At 31.7% G+C, this 19,977-nt stretch overlaps 2 protein-coding genes and 1 long non-coding RNA gene across 4 annotated transcripts in view; 1 reads left to right on the top strand and 2 right to left on the bottom strand.

Annotated features, from left to right (window-relative positions):
* Positions 1-7,180: 7,180 nt before the first annotated feature.
* Positions 7,181-10,570, bottom strand: LOC149032523 (uncharacterized). The gene is made up of 2 exons (XR_016176630.1): positions 9,962-10,570; positions 7,181-9,791 (listed from the first exon to the last, which is right to left on the bottom strand). It is a non-coding gene; the product is annotated as an uncharacterized LOC149032523 (long non-coding RNA).
* Positions 10,571-10,801: 231 nt separating this feature from the next.
* Positions 10,802-16,658, top strand: LOC107065178 (uncharacterized). The gene is made up of 2 exons (XM_015318623.2): positions 10,802-11,322; positions 11,985-16,658. The coding sequence occupies exons 1-2, from the start codon at positions 11,207-11,209 to the stop codon at positions 12,664-12,666; spliced, it is 798 nt and encodes a 265-aa protein (XP_015174109.1). The 5' UTR covers positions 10,802-11,206; the 3' UTR covers positions 12,667-16,658.
* The window catches only part of Src64B (Tyrosine-protein kinase Src64B), a 38,869-nt gene continuing 35,034 nt past the window's right edge, over positions 16,143-19,977 (bottom strand). For both annotated transcript variants that reach the window (XM_015318592.2, XM_015318594.2), the window contains exons 4-7: positions 19,668-19,878; positions 19,322-19,575; positions 18,512-19,222; positions 16,143-18,417 (exon numbers count right to left, since the gene is read on the bottom strand). In XM_015318592.2, coding sequence (XP_015174078.1) covers positions 18,203-18,417; positions 18,512-19,222; positions 19,322-19,575; positions 19,668-19,878 — 1,391 coding nt within the window. In that variant the 3' untranslated portion in view covers positions 16,143-18,202. The remainder of the gene's footprint in view (positions 18,418-18,511; positions 19,223-19,321; positions 19,576-19,667; positions 19,879-19,977) is intronic.

Genomic DNA, 19,977 nt, shown 5'->3' with positions numbered 1-19,977 from the left:
TTCAATCAAATTTAACTAAACGGTGTAAGATTTGAAGAAAAAAGAAAAACAAACTAACAGAAACTAGAAAAATATTCATTCGTTTACGTGAACCAAAAAAAATGATCGATTCTTTTGGTATGGATACGATTGCTGTGATCCCCTTTCCCCACCCCCAACCCATCCAACCTATTTCATCATAGCGAATCTCGATCGTTGCATATTTTCTTTTCGATCGGTGCCGACTAGATCGACCTCGTTGATTTTCTAGCCAAGTAAAACAAACTATAAGCTGCTAACTAGACATTCGTTCGAAATTAGGAGATGTATGGGGATGGGTGAGAGGTGAGGGAGGGGTGATCGTACAAACAATCGAAGGGGGTGGGGAAAGCAGTGTTGGGCCCTATCTACTTTTAGGTTAACATCAGTAGGTTTGTTCGCGATTTTTCAATGCTTTTGATCCTCCTCTCAACACCCCTCTACCCACCCTCATCACGGGTAAAGCAAAAGAAACGTGTTTGTTTCGCGAATAACCATAAAACGTTGCTGCCATTGGCTGCAACGTGATATATCTAGATTCATTTTGGCAATTAATCAACTAAGAAAATATCTTTTTCGAAATATCCATAGAAATAATAATTTTGAACGAACGAAAAAACGAACGAACGAACGATGATCGATTGAAAGATATATTTAGGTTAGATTAGAAAAAAGAAAAAAAAATATTACTCAGGATTATTACAATAATATATATAATAAATAATAAATAAATATGATATTAAAATAATATATATAATATATTAAATAAAAAAATATTATGTATTATTAAAAAATAATATATAAAATATAATATATAAATATATTTTTTTATTTATGATCGTAAAACGTGTTATCTATATTTATATATATATATATATATATATATATATATATATATATATTTCGTTTCAAATAATTTCATTTATGTTAGTTCCATTAAGTTTGATCAGTTTAAACATTCCATGACCTAGATAAATGAAGGACACCTTGTTTACGTGGATCACTAATCTTTAATTCAATCATGCTCGCAATAAAAGGGTCTGCTACTAATACTACTACTACTACTACTACTACTCGTGTTAGGTCTCTTTTACATTAGTTAAGTCAGTAAACCGTGCTGCACTGACAGCAACCCTGAGGGCAGGAGGAAGAAAGAGGGTGTCGTATTTGTCGTGTAAATTAACGCCCTCGGTTGACCGCTAATTGTTTGGACAGTCGTTTTGCGGACATTGGATCTACACCGATGAAAATGAGAAATACGGAAGGGAATATATATATATATATATATTCTGTCCCTTCCGTATTTCTCATTTTATATATATATATATATATATTTACACAGTACATATACATAAGTACTTTGTTAGAAACTCAAACGTTCCTGAATTCATTTCTTCATTTATTTTAAAATAAATTATAAATGCATTCAAAGTTAAAAAAAAATATATACGCACACATACAATAAATATTTCTCATTGAAAATATTTATAATAAAATTATAAATAAAATTACAGCATAGATGAAATAAATTTGTTCATCTAACTTAATATATTGTATTACTCACCAATTTAGGATAATAATCGTAATACGACAGCAGGGGTTCGAAATTATTCTTCGTTGATTACGTCTATTAATAAAAAAAAAATAATTATATGATCCTCGATTAATACCAACGGAAAGGGAAAAATATCCTGAAGTCTTATATATTCTTGTTTAATAATAAAAAAAAAGAGAGAAAGAGATTAGTGAAGATTTTGCGGAAAAATATTTACGGTCAAGCGGAAGTAAGCTTCTAGTTTCAACACAGAGAAAACCCACTACCATGTGTGTAGTTTCCAGGAAAATTTAATTAGGCGAAAACCCAAGCAGGTCCGTGCTTAGTTACACGTGTATGAATATTTCAATATTGGTCTCTATTATGTAGATATTATTAACCTTAGAGTTTATTTTAAAAATTCGTCAAAAAGTTTTTACCATTAATTAAATTTTATTACTGTTAATTAAAACGAGAAAGAACAATTTTTAATTTTTAATAATCTTTCGTATAAAAAGAAAAGATTTTTTTACTTTTCCAAGTATTTTTAATAGAAAAAAAAAGATATATATATATATATATATATATATATATATATATATATATATATATATATATATATATACATAATGAAGATGGTTAAATGGGAAGATGAGATGAAGATGATGAAGATGAGAGTAAAACAAAGGGTAGCTTGTAAGAGGATTGACTAACCATAAGCTATTAGCAAATGGTAGTTCATACTGATTTGATCGTACATGTTAAAGATTCGTACACATCATCATCATCATCATCATAGCATAGATATGAGTTAACGTTATATAAGGCGGTCCTAATATAGCGAATACTTTGCTGGACCTTAGCCATATTCATAGAGGAAAGAGAAAGATAGAATATATTAACACGTAGGCAGAAACATATAAAGAAATTTATCCTCAAAGATTATGTCAATTTAAGGTATATATATGATGTTATTCAATTAGAATGAAATACATAAAATAATAATACACGAACATTGTGCGAATAATACGATAATGAAGAAAATGATAATGAGAACGAGAGAATGAGAATGAGAATGAGAAAGAGAAGCAGGCGTGTCCTTCGAGAGGTTTACCTTTCACTCCGATGTAGGAGAGGGTGGGTGAGGGATCATTGAACTTCACAGTTCCAGTAGAAACGATACTAATTGCTATTAATGTTGTTTCTTCCACAATGTTTTTTTATATCTTAAAACAACAGGTATTCTTCGAAAAAAAAAAAAAAACTAAGAATGGGTGAAGGGGATTAGAAACTGGGTTTAAGAAAATCTTTTGTATTGATGAGTCCAAGTGAAAGAAGACCTAAGAAACTATCTTTCAGAAATGATATTTAGTTTTTCATTTCACGTTTTAAAAAACATTTTTCTCTTTCTCTCTCACGCAAGAGTGAATTTTAACGATTAATCTCGTGGCTCGTATCCAATGATCGTACGTGTCGATAAAAATAGCGATGAATTAAATTCGTCGAAATCGAGTTTAAAAATTTCTGTGATATAATCTAAATCTGAGTGTGTTTGTTGTATGTTGTACGATTAAGAACGACAACGACAAAATTAAAAAAGAAGTGGCTATAAACTTTTGCAACAAAATTTCAACTTCTATTCTAAAGAAAGATAGAGTTTTCTGAGATCTTTGTAAAAATACACAAACGAAATGAAATAATCGATAAATCAATCGTCTCGGGTTGGTCCCTGGTTATCCTATACCGATACCGGATACGTAAAAAGAGATCTTGCGGACCTTTTACGATATTGTAGAAAAAAAAGAAAGAAAAAAAAATTCTCCCTCGGTTAGAATTCTTTTTTCGAATTGGCGCGTATATCTCAGCAGCCGTTTGGAACTTTAAATTTAGACGGAGCGAAGGAAGATTTCACTGAAGCTATCTTTCTCTCTCTTACTCTCACACTCTCACACTCTCTCTCTCTTTTCGGCGTATCTCAAGGTGCACGTAATAGAGGAGAAATAGCATAAAAGCAACGATTTGAGAACGAGCCGACTCCCCACGTTCAACCAAGTAAACTTATCGTTGTATCTCTAAACCTCGTCAGTTATAATATACATACCTGTGTACGTGTACATATCTATGTTTGTAGTAATAGTAGTAGTGGTGGGTAGCACTAGAAAACCGCTTCGTTTTTCATTTTTCTTACAAAATGGCGAACTATAGCGCCAATTCGCTACTTCAAGTCGAATATATACCGAAATATCTTAAAAGTCAAATCTTGTTATACGTCAATGTATGTGCATGTACAAATACACATGTGCTTGTGTGAAATGATAATTAAATAACGAATTGATTCGTACGTTGAATCGTATATTTTCTAAGCTAAGAGGTGGTGACGGGGTGGTGGGAGGAACTTGGCACATTGGATCCGCCATTGTTACGGGCGTTTGTTCGTTCGTTCGTTAGAATTCAGTCTCGTTGTTGAGAATAAATTAATGCTCGCTTTGTCCACCCCCTTTCCTCTACCCACCTACCCAATGGTTTTCATTCTTTTTACTCTATTTTCGCGCGTGCATGAATTCTCCTTTCTTTTACCTTTCTGTGCTTGTTTCTTTCAACCCTCCCCTTCTACTCCTCCTCCTCCACAAACCTGGCCAGTTTGCTTGACGTTTGCTGTCTTTTAGCTTTGGCTTTTTGTATAAATTTGTTCGATGATGAAATACAATCGGAAAGGAATATAATCCACTCCGTATGTTTGTGTTTGTGTGTTGGGGAAAAATCTGAAGAAAAAAAAAGTAACTTCGTCCGTGTCAATCCACAAGTGTGTTGGTCGAGGGTGTGTCTTTTTCCGCTTTGCTGCCGCTTAAGTAGAGTTCGCCAGCAAAGGGGAACAGGCCGACCCTCCCCCGCATTATTAAAAAAAAAAAAAATAGTGGATTACTTCGTTCTTTTTGTTTTCTTGTATTTTTTATTTATTTCCTCTTTTCTTTTGTCCCCTTCCCTCCTCCCTGTTTTCTCTTCTTCAAAGGACCAATTGGGTGAACTGAACAAAAGGGATGATATTTAATTAATTATGGAGCAAAATATTATGTTGGTAAGTCACGCGTTTCTTTTTCTTTTTCTTTTGATTCAAGTAGAATAAGTAATAAGTTTTTTTGTCGGTAACTTTTTGAGGAATGAGATTCTATTGCGTTTGAAGTATTAATAACGAGAGGGACACATGCATAAATCCGCATCCCCAGGTGCAGTAGCAACGCGTGCCACCGAGCACGACGTATTAATATCCGTCTCATGTGCTTTAACTCGATATCGTATTTCTCGGTCATTCGATCGGCTAAGTTTATAATTTCCCTCTTTTTTCAAATATTTTTCGTAGATACAAATTTTATACGAATTGTTCTTATTTATTTATTATTAATTGTTCTAATGAAAAATTGATGATGAATACGAATAATGTAAAAAGAAAGAAAATAAAACAGAATATAAAAGAATAATTTGAAAAGCATTTATTTAGACTGGTTTGGTAGTTGGTAGTATTAGCAGTCCATTGCCGAGTTAGAGGTATATTTTCGTCCGGACGTCGAACGACGAGCTTATTCGCGATTCGTTGACTCCCTCGCGAAAGTTATAACGGAGTAGGTATCTCAATCTGCCTCTAAAAACACTCACTTACTTTCTCTCTCTCTCTCTCTCTCTTTCTCCACTCTCTTCTATATAAACGAAGATAGAGAAAGTAATGTCGCGCGCATGTCCGGTTATTTATGTAAGTTACAGAGAGATACGAGATATTATATTACCAAGCGTTTAAAATCCTTCCGTGTACATGTCGGCCGATTAATCATCGATTTTTCTACTTCCATCAAAGAAACTCTAATACCACTCACTATCTTTGTATATAAAAGGTATTATGTAGATAAGAAGAAGGAAGAATATCGATAACAATGTTTCATTACAATTTTTAACTTGTATAATAAAAATAATAATTTATAATTTAATAATTACGATTAACATCCAACTGTAATTTAATTTCTTTTAAGTACCATGCTAATAGAACAATTCAATTGTACTTTTCGTTTAAATCATTTGGCTACTTTTGGCATGGTTTCATTGTTTTCACAGATGTTACCCCATCATAAAAATATTATAAATAAATCTATCTTTTTGTGTTTCTTTTTTTACACACTTTTATCAATCTTGTAACTATGTCAAATGGTGAATGGTTACTTCATTAAGTGTACGATAAAGAGATTAAAGTGGTATCTCCTCTCTTGTTTTTTTTGTTTCTTTTAGCTCTTAAAAAAATGACAAGAGAGAGAAAGAGAGTATCTCATATCCAATAATTGATAGCTCATGGTCTGGCTCGTTACACGTGACACGACTCTAAGCAGTCCTTTCGTAACGGGAGTGTGTGTTCTAACGTTAACGATGAGTTGGGCGTGACGAGACGTAATCTCTCGGTTAGAGTCTTGACGTTTGATTGGCAAAGCAAACAGTGAGGATACATTCGTATGCGTGGGTGTACAAATATCCACAGTAAGATCTATGCGTTAAGAAATCTTCTTCAATCTTAATCGGTCGAAGAAGGGGATCTTAACTTTAACAAAAAAATAGTATTATATTAAATCAAATAAACGACCATTTACAAATATTTATTTTCAGCGTATAAAATTTATTATAAATGAATATATAATAAGCGTGTTTGCGTGTGTGCGAGTATGATAAAAATAAAAAAAATGTTCAATAAGAAGATGATGGTGAAAAGGACGTATCATAAATCATATGAAGATCTTCAAGATCATCGGGATCATCGTTCTGCGTCACACATCTCTTAAACCCACGCAAACAATTTTCTGGTAAATAATTTCAATCCTTGGTATACGAGTTTTACTCGTGAACGACGACGATGACTACGATGACGAAGCTAAAGATGACGATGATTATTTCTGTCTTTAGGTAAGGAAAGTTGAAGGAAGATAAAATGTCAACTAAACCAGGAAGAGAATCCTACCAGAGTGGAAATGAAATGTAAGAAATCCGTATCATTGCTGACAGATTGTCATAGAAAATTATTTAAATCCTAACAAAGGTAAATTTCCGATGATAAACTATGAATTATTTATTCTTGTTATTTTATTATTATTCTCTATCTATCTCTCATTCTTTCTTTGATTTATATAAAAAAGTGATCTATTTGACAGGTAGCACGCGTGCATCCACAATTCAAAGAACACAGAGCTTAGGAAATCTCGTTTTCAACCCCTCCTAGCATCAACTCATTTGAGAATGATTTACGATATTAGACTTACGTGTTAGAGAAAAGGAAAATTTACATTGTCAACGGTAACCCGCAATTGTCCATGCTGACTTTTTGTCAAACAAAGAAGACCAAAAAAGAAAGAGGGATGAACATCTGAGGCAGAGAAGTTATTTTGTAACGCGTGTGGCCTCTCAGCTTGAAAGAAACCTACCTACCTACCAAGCAACCAACCAACCAACCTACCACCATCACTGTGATTTATAAGATCGCAAAAGAGACGAGAGGGAACCCGTACTTTCTTCATTCCTGAATCCTACAACTCCGTGATGCATTTCGTCTTTTTTACTTTTTACTTTTTCTTTTTTTCTTATTCCTCTCCTCTCTTTTCCCTTTTGTTTCATTCTTCTCTCTGGATTTTCTGGAATTCGGTTCATTACGCCTACGCTTTATCTCTTCAATTATCCTAACATTGAATTTATATTGATAATTTATATCCACGCATACATTCATTTTTTTTAAAAACTCTACTAAGGAATTTCATTTAATTAGCGTAGAACATTGTAGTAACTACGTGTATATATATATATACGAGCAGAATGTCAGAAATCAAATAATATATTTGATATATATTTTAATATTAAAAAAAGAAATTTATCATTGGGAAAATATTTAATAAAAATCATTTGTGAAGATATTAAACAAAACAAAAAAGATTTAGGAGCTACAAATAAATATGTGGTAAGATACCTACCGTCTTTGAAGAACAGAAACACGTTTTAGTATGAGATTGAACGACGACGTGCTGCTGTTTGATTTACATCTATAGTAATGGTAATAAATAAGACGATTCAAGTTACGTCACGTCAATCTTAATAGGACGTTAATTAACTTAGACAACCGAGGCCTTTGGAATTTGACCAAGTGTTAATCTTTCTCTTTCTCTCTCTTTGTCTCTCTTTTCTTCTTTGACAATAAACTTAAGACAGTTAGAATAGTATTTCGCAAACAAATTAGTATAGATGTATAACAAAGTATGAAATAAGTCGTTTCAAAGATCATCTTGTTAAATCAAAATCTTTGACTTTCCCATCTTCCATATTCATTCCTTCTCTCGGAATAATCATTTTATTTATAGAAACATCGATTCCCTGTGTTTCTAGCGAAAGCACATGAAACGCATGGCACGTTCCAATAATGCGAAATAGTTGGTTGGGCCAAGTTTTAATCGCGAGTTTTGGTAACATCTGGTAACGCTGATCGAAGATCGTAAAATCGCAAAGGAAAGGAGTGAGAACAAGTTTTTCAAGGGGGAGAACTATGATTTAACGCATATAAAATTATTATGATGAAACCATGAGGAATATGTGTAACAGGAATAAAATTGGATTGAATTTTCTCTTAAGGTATTTATCGATGTCGAATGGAATAAGTCGCCAGGAATAAGTTAACGATTTTAAATATATCAAATAAAAATAAAAAAAATATGAGTAGAAAAGCATCGTCACGCTTTTGAACATCTTGTTTGTATTTTCAGCCGTTTCGAAAGTATCGTAAAATCATTTTCGATGACGTTTACGACGTCTAGCAAACATGGGAATAATTATTTTTTTATTCGTTACGTTAACCGGAAGAATTCCAAAGTTCGCGTGATAATTTAGTTTCGTTCGTTTTTTTTTTTTTTTTTTATAAAAAATGTGTCGTTATTTTTAAACGAATCTACTACACTCGATTTCCGTCTCGTTGATTGAATCATCAAAGGAGTTAGAATGAATAAAATAAAATGGAATACAAGGTTGCAAAGAAAGAAAGAGATCAAAGTTAATGTATTTTTTTTTTTTTTTTGTTAACATTTGTTAACAAAAGAAAAGTCCACCTGGTTCGTTCGTTTACTTAGAATACCCTTAATCACACCTAAATAACACTTTGTAGAGTGATAAATTAGGCGAGTTTCTCCTGCCATCTCGTAGATAATAGTCTTTGAAACACCGAGCAAAGCGTTCTCCTCTTTTCCTCATTTTCCCAGAGACACGTGCACATTGCATACACCTATATTTATGTTTGTACAAGTAGGTGTCTCATGGTTCATCTCCAGAATGCGACTATCGATCATGAAACTCGCGAGTTAAGTGAAACCGGTAGTGTGTGTAAATTCTCGACTGTTATTTTAATTATTTTTAGTTTTCTTATTGTTACTGATTTATGAGAATATTTGAAACGTTTCTCTCTCTTTCTGTAATATAATATATTACTATGCGAAAATTGAATAATAAAATTCTTTTTATCTTCTTTTGTTATTTTTCTTATTATTATTATTATTAAAGTAATAAATGTATTATGTGTAATAAGAGAAGAAGAAAATAATAAAAATCCAGGTAGGTTTGATAAAAGCAACAGAATTATTTCAATAAAAATTACTCTTTTGAATCTTTTGCGAAAGATTTTTCTGTGAAACGATGCATGAAATCGAATAATTCCATTAAATAAGAATAGAATTAAAAGAATGGTTAAAAAAAAAATAGAAGAGGTAATTATTCTTCTCTAATGGAAAGTATTTGAATGAAAAGTAAATGAAATGAAGCAGAACATTTAGAATTTATTTTCATTACAAATTAAAAGGTAAAATAGAAGCTTCACAAATAATATATAGATATATATATATCTAGGCATGTAATCTAGGCATGTAATCCTTTTCCAGATGGCAAGAAGATTTGCGAACAGCATGTTGCACTGATATGCGAGGGCAACGTATGCGTATTATATACTTTGTTTCTCTTTCTCTGGCACAGTAATGGGATAGTAACGAAAGCTGATGCACCGCAAAACGTCTCTGGACTGTTTCCAAAATTGGATTTGAAACGTTTAAACAGGAAAACGCCGTTGCTTGCTTACTTACTTTACTTACTTGCTGGTTTGCTAGTTTGCAAGCTTGTTCTATGGCTGGTTCTATGGTTTGAGAACAATTTTACGATCAGTACGTTCAGTTCTAGGGTCTTTTTATGGCTGTAAAAAATTTATATCGACCAAATGTTATTAATCACGTTTATGTAGATGGTATATGTGTATCTATCCTATATACTCGATCATTTCTAGTTTCATAAATGTACGATTAAACGTTTGCGTTAGAAATTTCTTGTAATTTATTGAAATATCTTCACACAATTGATACACACATACACACATCCTCGGATTATTCTCAAAGTTTTATTTAAATTTACGTAGTAGATATTGTTACTTCTCAAAGTGCCTTCCCTCTTTCTCTCGGAATTCGTAAATATTTTGTCCGTATGCTAAAATAAAGCTCCATCCTGAGTGCGTCAGCTCTCGTTAGCCTCGACGACTGAATCATCAGATTTTTGAGCCGATAGCAAATGCCTGTCTGCCTGCACAACTCGCATGCTACACGGATGCGTGAATATTATACCATACGTTCATTTACAATTTTATAATATTATATTTTTATATTATATCAAATCTTGTTAGCATTTTTTTATATTTTCCTAGTTACCAAATTAATGAGCTGAGTATAATTAAAGTAACATTAAAAAAATCAAATAGTTTAAATAAATTTTAAGTTTAGGTTAATATAATAAATAAAAATAATCATAAAAGAATAATGGATATAATTTTTATTATTTTCTATTATTCAAAAATGTTACTTTAATCATAAATGAGAACTTATAAAACGATGAACTTTTGTCAAATTCAAAAAAACGCGCTAAAATATAATTACATTACCATATTACAAAATCAAATAAGAGAATAATTATAGTAATTTCATGAAATCTATCATATAAATATAACATATTCTATAATTATCAATCGTCATAGAATTTTATTTTAACAGCAAACAATGATTTTTAATAACGTAGGGAACGTGTTTAGGAAATTTTGAAAAGCGCGCCAATGAAAGAGTAATACACGTAGCGTCATCTAGATCGTCATCTCCCGTTACAAATAGTACCAAGAAAATGGCAGCTGCGCGCAAAATCGTGTTTATTTACGTGCTGTCTACGATTGATTGATCGCAAAGTACTGTAAAGTAAATTGAGTTGAGCGGGAAAGTGAAGCATCTTCGTTGGTTGATCATAATTGATAATGTGTGGACAAATATAATTCATCAAAATAAAAAGAAAAAATAATGAAATAATTGATAATACGAATGGAAAATAATATTTTCTCGGTGGTGGTTGGTTGTTTTTGGTTGATGATATAGTTTTTCGCTTACGACGCATAGCGTACGCTGCATCATCCAACCTTTGTGTTTGGAAGTACAACTCTAACCTCTTTTTAAAAAGGTGACGCGCAGTAGCGCCGTCGTACCTTCAAACGTTCTGGAAATTTCCTAAGAACTGTCAAGAGTTTTGTTTTGCCAACATACACGGTGGCCCTTCATCTCAATTATCCGGCACGATGCCATGTTTCCGCGTTCACTGAGTCCACGGACGTTCAAAATCTTGACAATGGCTGACGAAGTTCTGCCGGCGAGTTTGGAGAAGCTCGAAATCGATCGACTCTCGACTAGTTGTCCCCAGTGAGTATTCCTTTTCGATATATTATATCGTGTCCTTTTCAACTCTTACATCTATAGTAGTTTGACGAAAGTCTTATTCGGTGGAGTTTCTTTATACATATTCTCTTTCTCTCTTTTTCTATATATCGTTCTCCTCGCAGTCTATTCTCGGTCAAGGTCTTTCATTTAGCCAATTATAAATCCACTTTGTTCCTAAGAATGTACGTTTGTATTCTTGATACGCAAAATAATAGAAAAGTGTATTGCACCTTGAGAAAAGTAACGTAACGATGTTAAAGAAAAAGAAAGAAAGAAAGAGAGAGAGAGAGACAGAAAGAAAACACGCATAATAATATTTGAACGTGATCAATGTTATTGCGAGATATATTTTACTTTTGTTCGGATTGCATAATCCGCGAGAAAGCAGACGTTTGATGATACAAGCATATTCAAGGCTTTCTGTTAAAACCGATGACTCATATGTTAACTAGCTCAGAATATGCTTTTTTCTTTTCTTTTGTTTTATTATTAATTACCAAGTGTTTTTTTGTGATTTGTAGTTTAATCAATAGTAGAGCGTATGCTGTTTAAAAAATCGCTTGTTATTTATACGAAGAAGACTAATAGATTCTTCCTACAAACCGAATGATAAAGTGTTAACTTTATCTGATTTCTGTTTTTAGCATCGCTTCTACTGATAATTTGAAAGCAACAAATCCATTTCAAAGAAGAGGCAAGAGCACAAGCCCAGATTGCAGCTACTTGTTTAGAAGAAGATCGATGCCTAACAGATCAGTGCCATCCACGACAATTACCCGGGGTGTAAAAAGTACAACGAACTTTAAGCCTTCTAAAAATGAAAGACTTCAGGATAAAACTAAAAAGAACTCTATCATAAAAGAGGCTGTTTTGCAATTAAATTCTATTGATTCTGATTGTTTAAGTGATAATATAACAGATACTTTATTCAAGCAGACCTGCAGATATAGTATTCCTGGTAGAAATTGTAAAACTTTTGGTCACGGTTCTGTCACTAAGGACTTTAAGGCGTTAAATATTAGTCAGGAGTGTAGACAAGCTAAGGACGATACTAGTATTGTAGATAATTATCAAGGTGGAAGTTTTCAACGAGCTCGTAGTAATACGATGCCAAGTTTAGAAAGAAGTCCTGGTCCTGGCGGAGGTATCCAACTGGATACGATTAATGTATCCGGCCAATCTTCAAATACAAACACTTGTTCTATACAAGCTCGTATATCAACACCTTCCTGTGACGTTACTATAGATGAACTTGCCAGCTATTTTGAAGAGTTTGTTCATATTCCAAAGAAAATGTCTCACATGGCAGAAATGATGTACATTTAACCAAAAATGCGCATTTCTTGTTACAAGAATTTAATTTGATACCTAAATTATATCTAAAATAATAAAAGGCTACATAATTTATAAAGCTTATTCGATGTTTAAAAAAAAACAAAATCGAAAAAAGATAAAGCGAAAAACAATCACGAATTATTTCTTATATCATTTTATTCGAATTTTATTTTCTGCATTATTTTTATTATTATCTTTAATGGGAAGTCGTGTTAGCACATATTACGATGGATAAATATGCATGTTGTGTTATTTGATCCTTTTGTGTTTATTTCTATTATATATGTATATGTATATATATATATATATATATATATATATATATATATATATATATATATGTTTTCCTATATGTCCTCATTTCGATTGTAAAGATAAAATCATTATTTAAGAAATTTTTTTGTATTTCAAAGTAAATTATATTGGTCTTAGAATAAATTTCCTGGGATCAAAAAATATTATATTATAAATGAAAAAGTTTTCATCAATTTTTTCTTTTTTTTACCTATATATCCTAATTTCGATGAATTACCAAAAAATAATGATGAATAATCAGAGATAATAAAAGATGGGCTAAGGATAATAAATAATATCTCGATAATAATGTAATATGGTACATAATATATTTATCTGCATAGGCTTAAGATAATTAATCCAATAATACAAAGTAATCATTAAATTACTTAATTAATAATAAGCTTTGGTACATAAAAAATGATGACGTTATACGTATACAGATTCTTTTATCTCGGATAATAGCGGTGAATCGTATTGACGTGGCGCCGTTTACGTTAGAACATTCGAATACAATGAAAAAATATTATTTCTTCTTCTATATTCTGTGCACGCACCACGTGACGAGACCATTCAATTGCGTTATTGTTATTAATGTTATCATCATTATTCTTGTCCATAAGTGCATGTTATCGCGACCGAATAATCAACCGTTTAAACTTGCTATCATACATATATATATATACACACAACGTAATAACGTGCAATAATATCGCAGTAATCCCGTGCAATGTTCAAACTCTGTATCAAAACGTGAGGTCTGCCACTATATCACAGATTTATCAAGATTTCATTTGAACGGGGCAACGGCGAGATGATAATTTATGCATTTAAATGATCATAGAGAAGATATATATATATATATAATATAGGAATTTGTCAAATTGAGATCGTATCACGATATACATCAAGAGAGCACAACAGGGCTATTGTTATTTGTATAATATTATTGTTTTTTGGTAAGTACACACGGTATAGAAATTAATCGTCGTCGTAACGTATTGATTTTTTAAATTACTGAATGGCAGTGGAAACATTGGCGAATCCCTTTGTCCTTGATAATATGATTTATAATTTTAATTTGTATTTTTTTTTTTTTAACGAAAAAAAGAGAATACGTCTATCACGTGATGCATTTGCAAGAGTTTAAAAAGTTAGAAGAAAATAAAAAAAACCCATTTAAATTCTAATGAAATTAACAATCAGGGGCTGAACAACAATTATGATATTGGTTTTGATTTGTAAAACATTTATGAGAATCGAATGAAATGTTATAAATATTCTGAAGATAATGATTTTCTTCTTTGTTTTTTTTTTTTTTTTTTTTTAGTCTATATATCGAGTTCGATTTTATATCGGTTCCATATTGGTTCCCATAATTTATTTTCCAATGGTTTTAGATGTTATAATTACAAATTCTATTATATAGAATCGAATAAATTCTAGAAACTTTACATAATCGATGTAATATTGATTCTGAAATACCGAAACTTAAATAGATATGATTGAAAACTATTATATTCATTACAATTATAATATCTTTTTCGATTCTCATTACCATTTCAGTCAAAACCGTGTAATTAATAGTTCCACTAATTATCGGAACCATTTCAACCCCTGAATTAGAAAATCTCTCTCCGATTTCTCAACCAATGTATTCGATATCAAATTCAAAATCATTTGTTTCTCGTAATCTTGTCTTTTTCATCTTCTTCTTTATCTTTTTTAAATCCATTATTACATGGAATCGAACTTGCATAAAACTATTTTTACAAACTACTACGGCGACTTTCGCGATCGTCGTTGAAAACTTTCAAATGATTATCCTTCATTCAATTTCTTCTTCTTCTTCTTCTTCTTCTTCTTCTTCATTTTCTATACTCCTCACGAGAAAAACAACAACATTTTGATCAGTATAAAACGTTTATAGAAAAATGTTACTGGACGTTGGTAAATAGCTCTTCTAAAGCTACTAAAAAACGTGACGTGACGTGACATCATTTTTAACGCGCATATCACCGCTTACATATATTTTTCTTTTTTCTTTTCACCCTCCTACCCCACCCCCCCTATTCTTTTTCTTTTCTTAAATTTGTTTTTCGTGTCAAATGTCGTGCCAATCGACAAATTCTGCAGTAAATATAATATGCTCGTGAAAAATATTTAGTTTGGACACGCGTATATAACACAATTATTATTATTTATTATTTTTTTCTCTCTTTCTTTCTCTCTCTCTCTCTCTCTCTCTTCTTATTCTCTTTTTCAATTTCTTCACAACGAAATTTCGATAAACTAATGATTTTATATATCCATAGACTTAATCCTAACGATACGACATTTCGCATGGGACGACGACGAAATAGACGAAATATCAGACACCCTATCCCCTCCTTCATCTTTCTTTCAAAATACGCACATATTATTTAATATATATATATATGCATGTATTTTTCTACACGAATAATAACTATATAAAAAAGAAAAGAAGAAAAGAAAAAAGGAAAATGTTTGTATACGTACATAGATTTTTTTGTTATTTTTTTTTTTTTCAAACGACGTATCTATCCGAGTTTTTCACAGGAGATATTCGAATATCTATATTTCGCATTTAATTATTATTATTATTATTACTATTATTATTATTATTATTATTATTATTATTATTTATTTTTTTTCTTCCTTTTTTTTTCTTAACGTTCCTACCTCTTTTAAAAGGTATTTCTACGTACTAATTTTTAAACTGTCGTTTGTATTTATCTTTAGTAAAAAAATGTACACTTATTCTCTACCTTTCTCTCTCTCTCTCTCTCTCTCTCTCTCTTTCTCTTTTTCTCTTTCATACAAACATTTTGTACGAATAACATCGATGGCTTATTATAACTTGCGTTTCATTTGTTTACTAGAATTTTTTCTACGCAATTCGTACATACAAATATTCGCAAAACGTACATACACACTCGTATAAGTATACATACATACATACATACACATACACACACACACATTCACAAATGTACGCATGTCGAGAGAAGATAATATAAAGTTTTGTTTTTATTTTTTTTTTTTTTTTGCGGAACAAACACACTCTCGTATGACCTGGTTTCTTATACCAATATTAGTAACTTTTTTTTTCAATTTGATCTCTCTCTCTCTCTCTCCCTTTTTCACACACACACACACACACACACACACGCACTTTTTCGTTTTTTCGTATTATTAATATTAAACTAAGAAAACGCTAATCTCTATTGCCATATACATCGTAATCAACGATATTTTCGCGAAAAGTGCAAAAATCTTTTAAAGAATAGAAAAAAAAAAAGAAAGAAATCTTGCACCCGAAGTAAATTACATAAATCATTTCTATCGATATCGCAGTTATTGCAGTCGCATTTAAAATAATTTGCAATTAAAGCAAATTAGAAAAAAGAAATTACACACCAACATTTGTGTGGACATTGGTCTCTTCCATTTTTTCTCTTTTTTTTTCTTTTTTTTTTTTTCATTTATATATAATATTCCGCGACTCGGGGAAAAATCACAGTTAAAAATAATCGCGTACGAATACTGGATATTTAAATTACATACATACATACATCATAAATACATATATGTCGGATGATACTAATGCGTTATGCATTAAAAAATGAAAAAAAAAAAAAAGAAGAAAAAAACAAACAAACAAACAACAAATGAGAAGCTTAAGTATGGATGTGATGTAACAACACGTTTTAAAGTAATGCAGTCACATTCCCTAGTCGCGTAAATAATTATTCTTTGTCACTAGCCCCGTTTAAAAAAACACATTAATTTTTGTTGTGCATTCGTGACGACATTCGACATATAACAGTTGATTAATAATTAATAAATCTAAGAAAATTTTTCGAAGATATTCGTCGATACAATTTTCATTTCATTAGGAAAACTCGACTATGATCGGAGATCAATGACAAACATTATTATTATTATTATTATTATTACATATTGTTCTCTCTTTTCCTTCTTTGTTCATTCGTAATTGATAATAATCTAACGGACTAAAATATGATTATACAATCTATGACTTTTAAATACTACCTAATAACTACATTATTTTTCAATTCGTATCAATTCTACACTGTTTCTAAACACCCTTAATTAATACTATTAATTATTTCGATAAAACATTGTTCATTTAATATTTCTCGAAATTGTGAAAACGTTTAACGAACGATTTAAATCAGGATACTATGTATGTATATATATATATATACTAGACAAATTTTATATTCTCCATTTTATTTTTATTGTTTTTATTTATTTTTTTTTTTTTTTATTTTCTGTCGTGGTAACACATTTAGGTTTCAAAAAATCCGGCAGTTATTCACAATTGGTCGCAAAGCTTGAATTCAAATTTTGGTACATTTTTTTAATTAATTAATTTTTTTTTCTTCTTCTTCTTCTTTTTCTTTCTTCTCTCATTTTCTCGTATTTTTCTTCAAAGTGTAAGAACGTTGAAAAATAAAAAAAAAATAAAAATAAAAAACATTTATCGGCAGTTATTCGCGATTGGTCAGAAGAATGATTACACAAAGTCTTGTGTTGCCCTATTTTTTTTTTTTTTTTTTTTTTTTCATCTTGTTTTAACTTTGATAAATAAATACCTATGAGAAATTGGATAAAGTTCATGGCACAAAAGGTTTATTCTTTTTTTTTTATTATTTTCGTCGATCGAAAGAAAGTAGATTTTTCTATCGTAGAGAATAATATAGCGTGTGTATTTCATATAAAATCATCACCGTAAATTCATCATCTCTCCTTCTCCATTTTTTTTTTCTATTGTCATCAAGAGACACCACACATTTATATATATTCGCATAAATTATTTTTTTTCCATCATCGATATTCGGAATTTCGTTCTGTTCATTGTTTTAACTTTTTTTTTTCTTTTTATTTTCTTTCCTTTTCTTTCATTTCGTTTCTTCAATTTTCTTCATCATCATCATCATCATCATCATCATTATCATCATTATCATTATCATCATCATCATCATCATCATTACAACGATATATTATAAAAACGATTCTCCACACTTTTGTGTGGTTATCGCCGTTGTTTTTTTATTTTTTTTTTTATTTTTTTTCATTTTCCTCCATTTTAGCAATAAATACCGTAAAATTCCATGGCACAATTAACGTGCGCTGGATGATAATGACCATGCGGTACCATGTGATTCTGCATGTGGGCTGTGTATCAGTCCGTCGGTGGCTCGAGATAAGGTATTTCACTAGTTACGTTAAATGATTCGAAATAATGATTGAGGAAGTCGAAGGTCGGCCGTTTTTCAGGAATGGCATCCCAGCACATTAACATTAATCGATATATACTATCCGGTAATGGATGGTTCAATGGTTTGGGCATACGGTAACCTTTCTCCACATGCTCGATTACTTCACGACCGTGCATACCTAAAAGACAAAAAAATAATTACTTTGATTATATAGCACGTTCGAGTTTAATCAAAACAAATAAAGGGTTAGGATTTGGGGGTTGTTATCTTACCCGGATAAGGAACTTGTCCGTAAGTGAATAACTCCATAAGTAAAATACCATAAGACCAAACATCGCTCTTGATGCTAAACCTTGCATAAACAATAGCTTCAGGTGCTGTCCACTTAACCGGGAATCTGCTTCCCTGTTTAGGACAATATTCGTCGTCCTCGATAACTCTGGCGAGTCCAAAATCGCAAATCTTAGCTTTGTTCTTTTCACCAATGAGAACATTCCTAGCAGCTAGATCTCTGTGTATCAATTGTTTGCTCTCGAGGTGTTCCATGCCAGATGCAACTTGAGCTGCGATGTAAATCAGGTCCTCGAATTGCATGTATTTGCCGTCACCGGTACGTAAAAAGTCTAATAGACTCCCATTACACATATACTCTTGAACAATGTAAATTGGTTCTTCTTTAGAGCATACCGCGTAAAGGGCTACCAAATGTCTGTGTCGAAATTGTTTCATTATTGCAGCTTCTTGTAGAAAAGCTTCCGTCGACATGGTACCAGGGCGTAAGGTTTTAACTGCCACCTCGGTTTTATTCCGAAATTTGCCGTAATAAACCTCACCGAAGTTGCCATGGCCCAATTTTCTTATCAATTGAATCTCATTCCTCTTGATCTCCCATTTGTCACGCAATTCTGGCCCGAGATCCCACATATCTGGTTGGGGCTTCGGACAAGGCTTCGATAAAACGTGACAAAGACCTAACGCGTTTTCTGAATATGAACAAACAACAAAGTTAACGAGTTATCTAATAATGATCGAACGATAAATAAGTTTATTTAATTGTAATAGATAAATATTAATATACTCACTGCTATAAGCCATAACTAAAGCTGGCAAAGTTGGGAATGTTTGATTGGTGGCGATGAAGAAACCACCATTGTCTAATGGTTTAATTTTATAATGTTTTACGTGATGACCCCTACCTTCTTCCCAATCTTTTACGGATAAACTGTAACCCCTTGGATTGTGTTCACTTGGTCTTACCAAAAACGTACCTCGTGGATTTTCATCTGCCAATAATAATTTTCCTGCTTCTTTACGCGACACATTTTCGAAGAACCAACTGTAAATAATTTATAATTGATATTAATCGGTACTTTAAATTGCAATGAGAATGTTTTAAACGAATAATAGTATTGACACTAGGATACTTACTCTTCGCTTTCAACGGAACGTTCAACAGCTACGAAATTCCATGGAATTAAACCTTCCTGCAGGGTCGTCAAATGTAAAACCTTCCACCAGTCTGGCTCGGAATCATCCAAAACTTCCATTCTGTCGCCCTTGACGAAACTCACGTCAGTGCTCTCACGTGCCGTGTAATTGTAAAGAGCAACGACGATTTTGTTTGCACGTTGGGAATGAGCTATTTCATTGAAAAGATTATTTATTATCGGGAGAAAAAAGAAGTTTTTCTTTTTTAAGAGCGTTAAAACACATCGACACTATTTACAGTAGAACCAAC

The sequence above is a fragment of the Polistes dominula genome, unplaced genomic scaffold, assembly GCF_049000335.1.
Source record: "Polistes dominula isolate Pdom_NZ unplaced genomic scaffold, Pdom_raw_medaka contig_23, whole genome shotgun sequence".
Lineage (NCBI taxonomy): Eukaryota > Metazoa > Arthropoda > Insecta > Hymenoptera > Vespidae > Polistes > Polistes dominula.
This window is presented reverse-complemented; position numbering and strand designations above follow the sequence as displayed.

Bases quoted from the DNA above. Each gene is read 5' to 3' on its own strand.
- LOC107065178 (XM_015318623.2), top strand. From the start codon at position 11,207: ATGTTTCCGCGTTCACTGAGTCCACGGACGTTCAAAATCTTGACAATG. The intron at 11,323-11,984 runs GTGAGTATTCCT...TTCTGTTTTTAG, and splicing joins CTCTCGACTAGTTGTCCCCA to CATCGCTTCTACTGATAATT.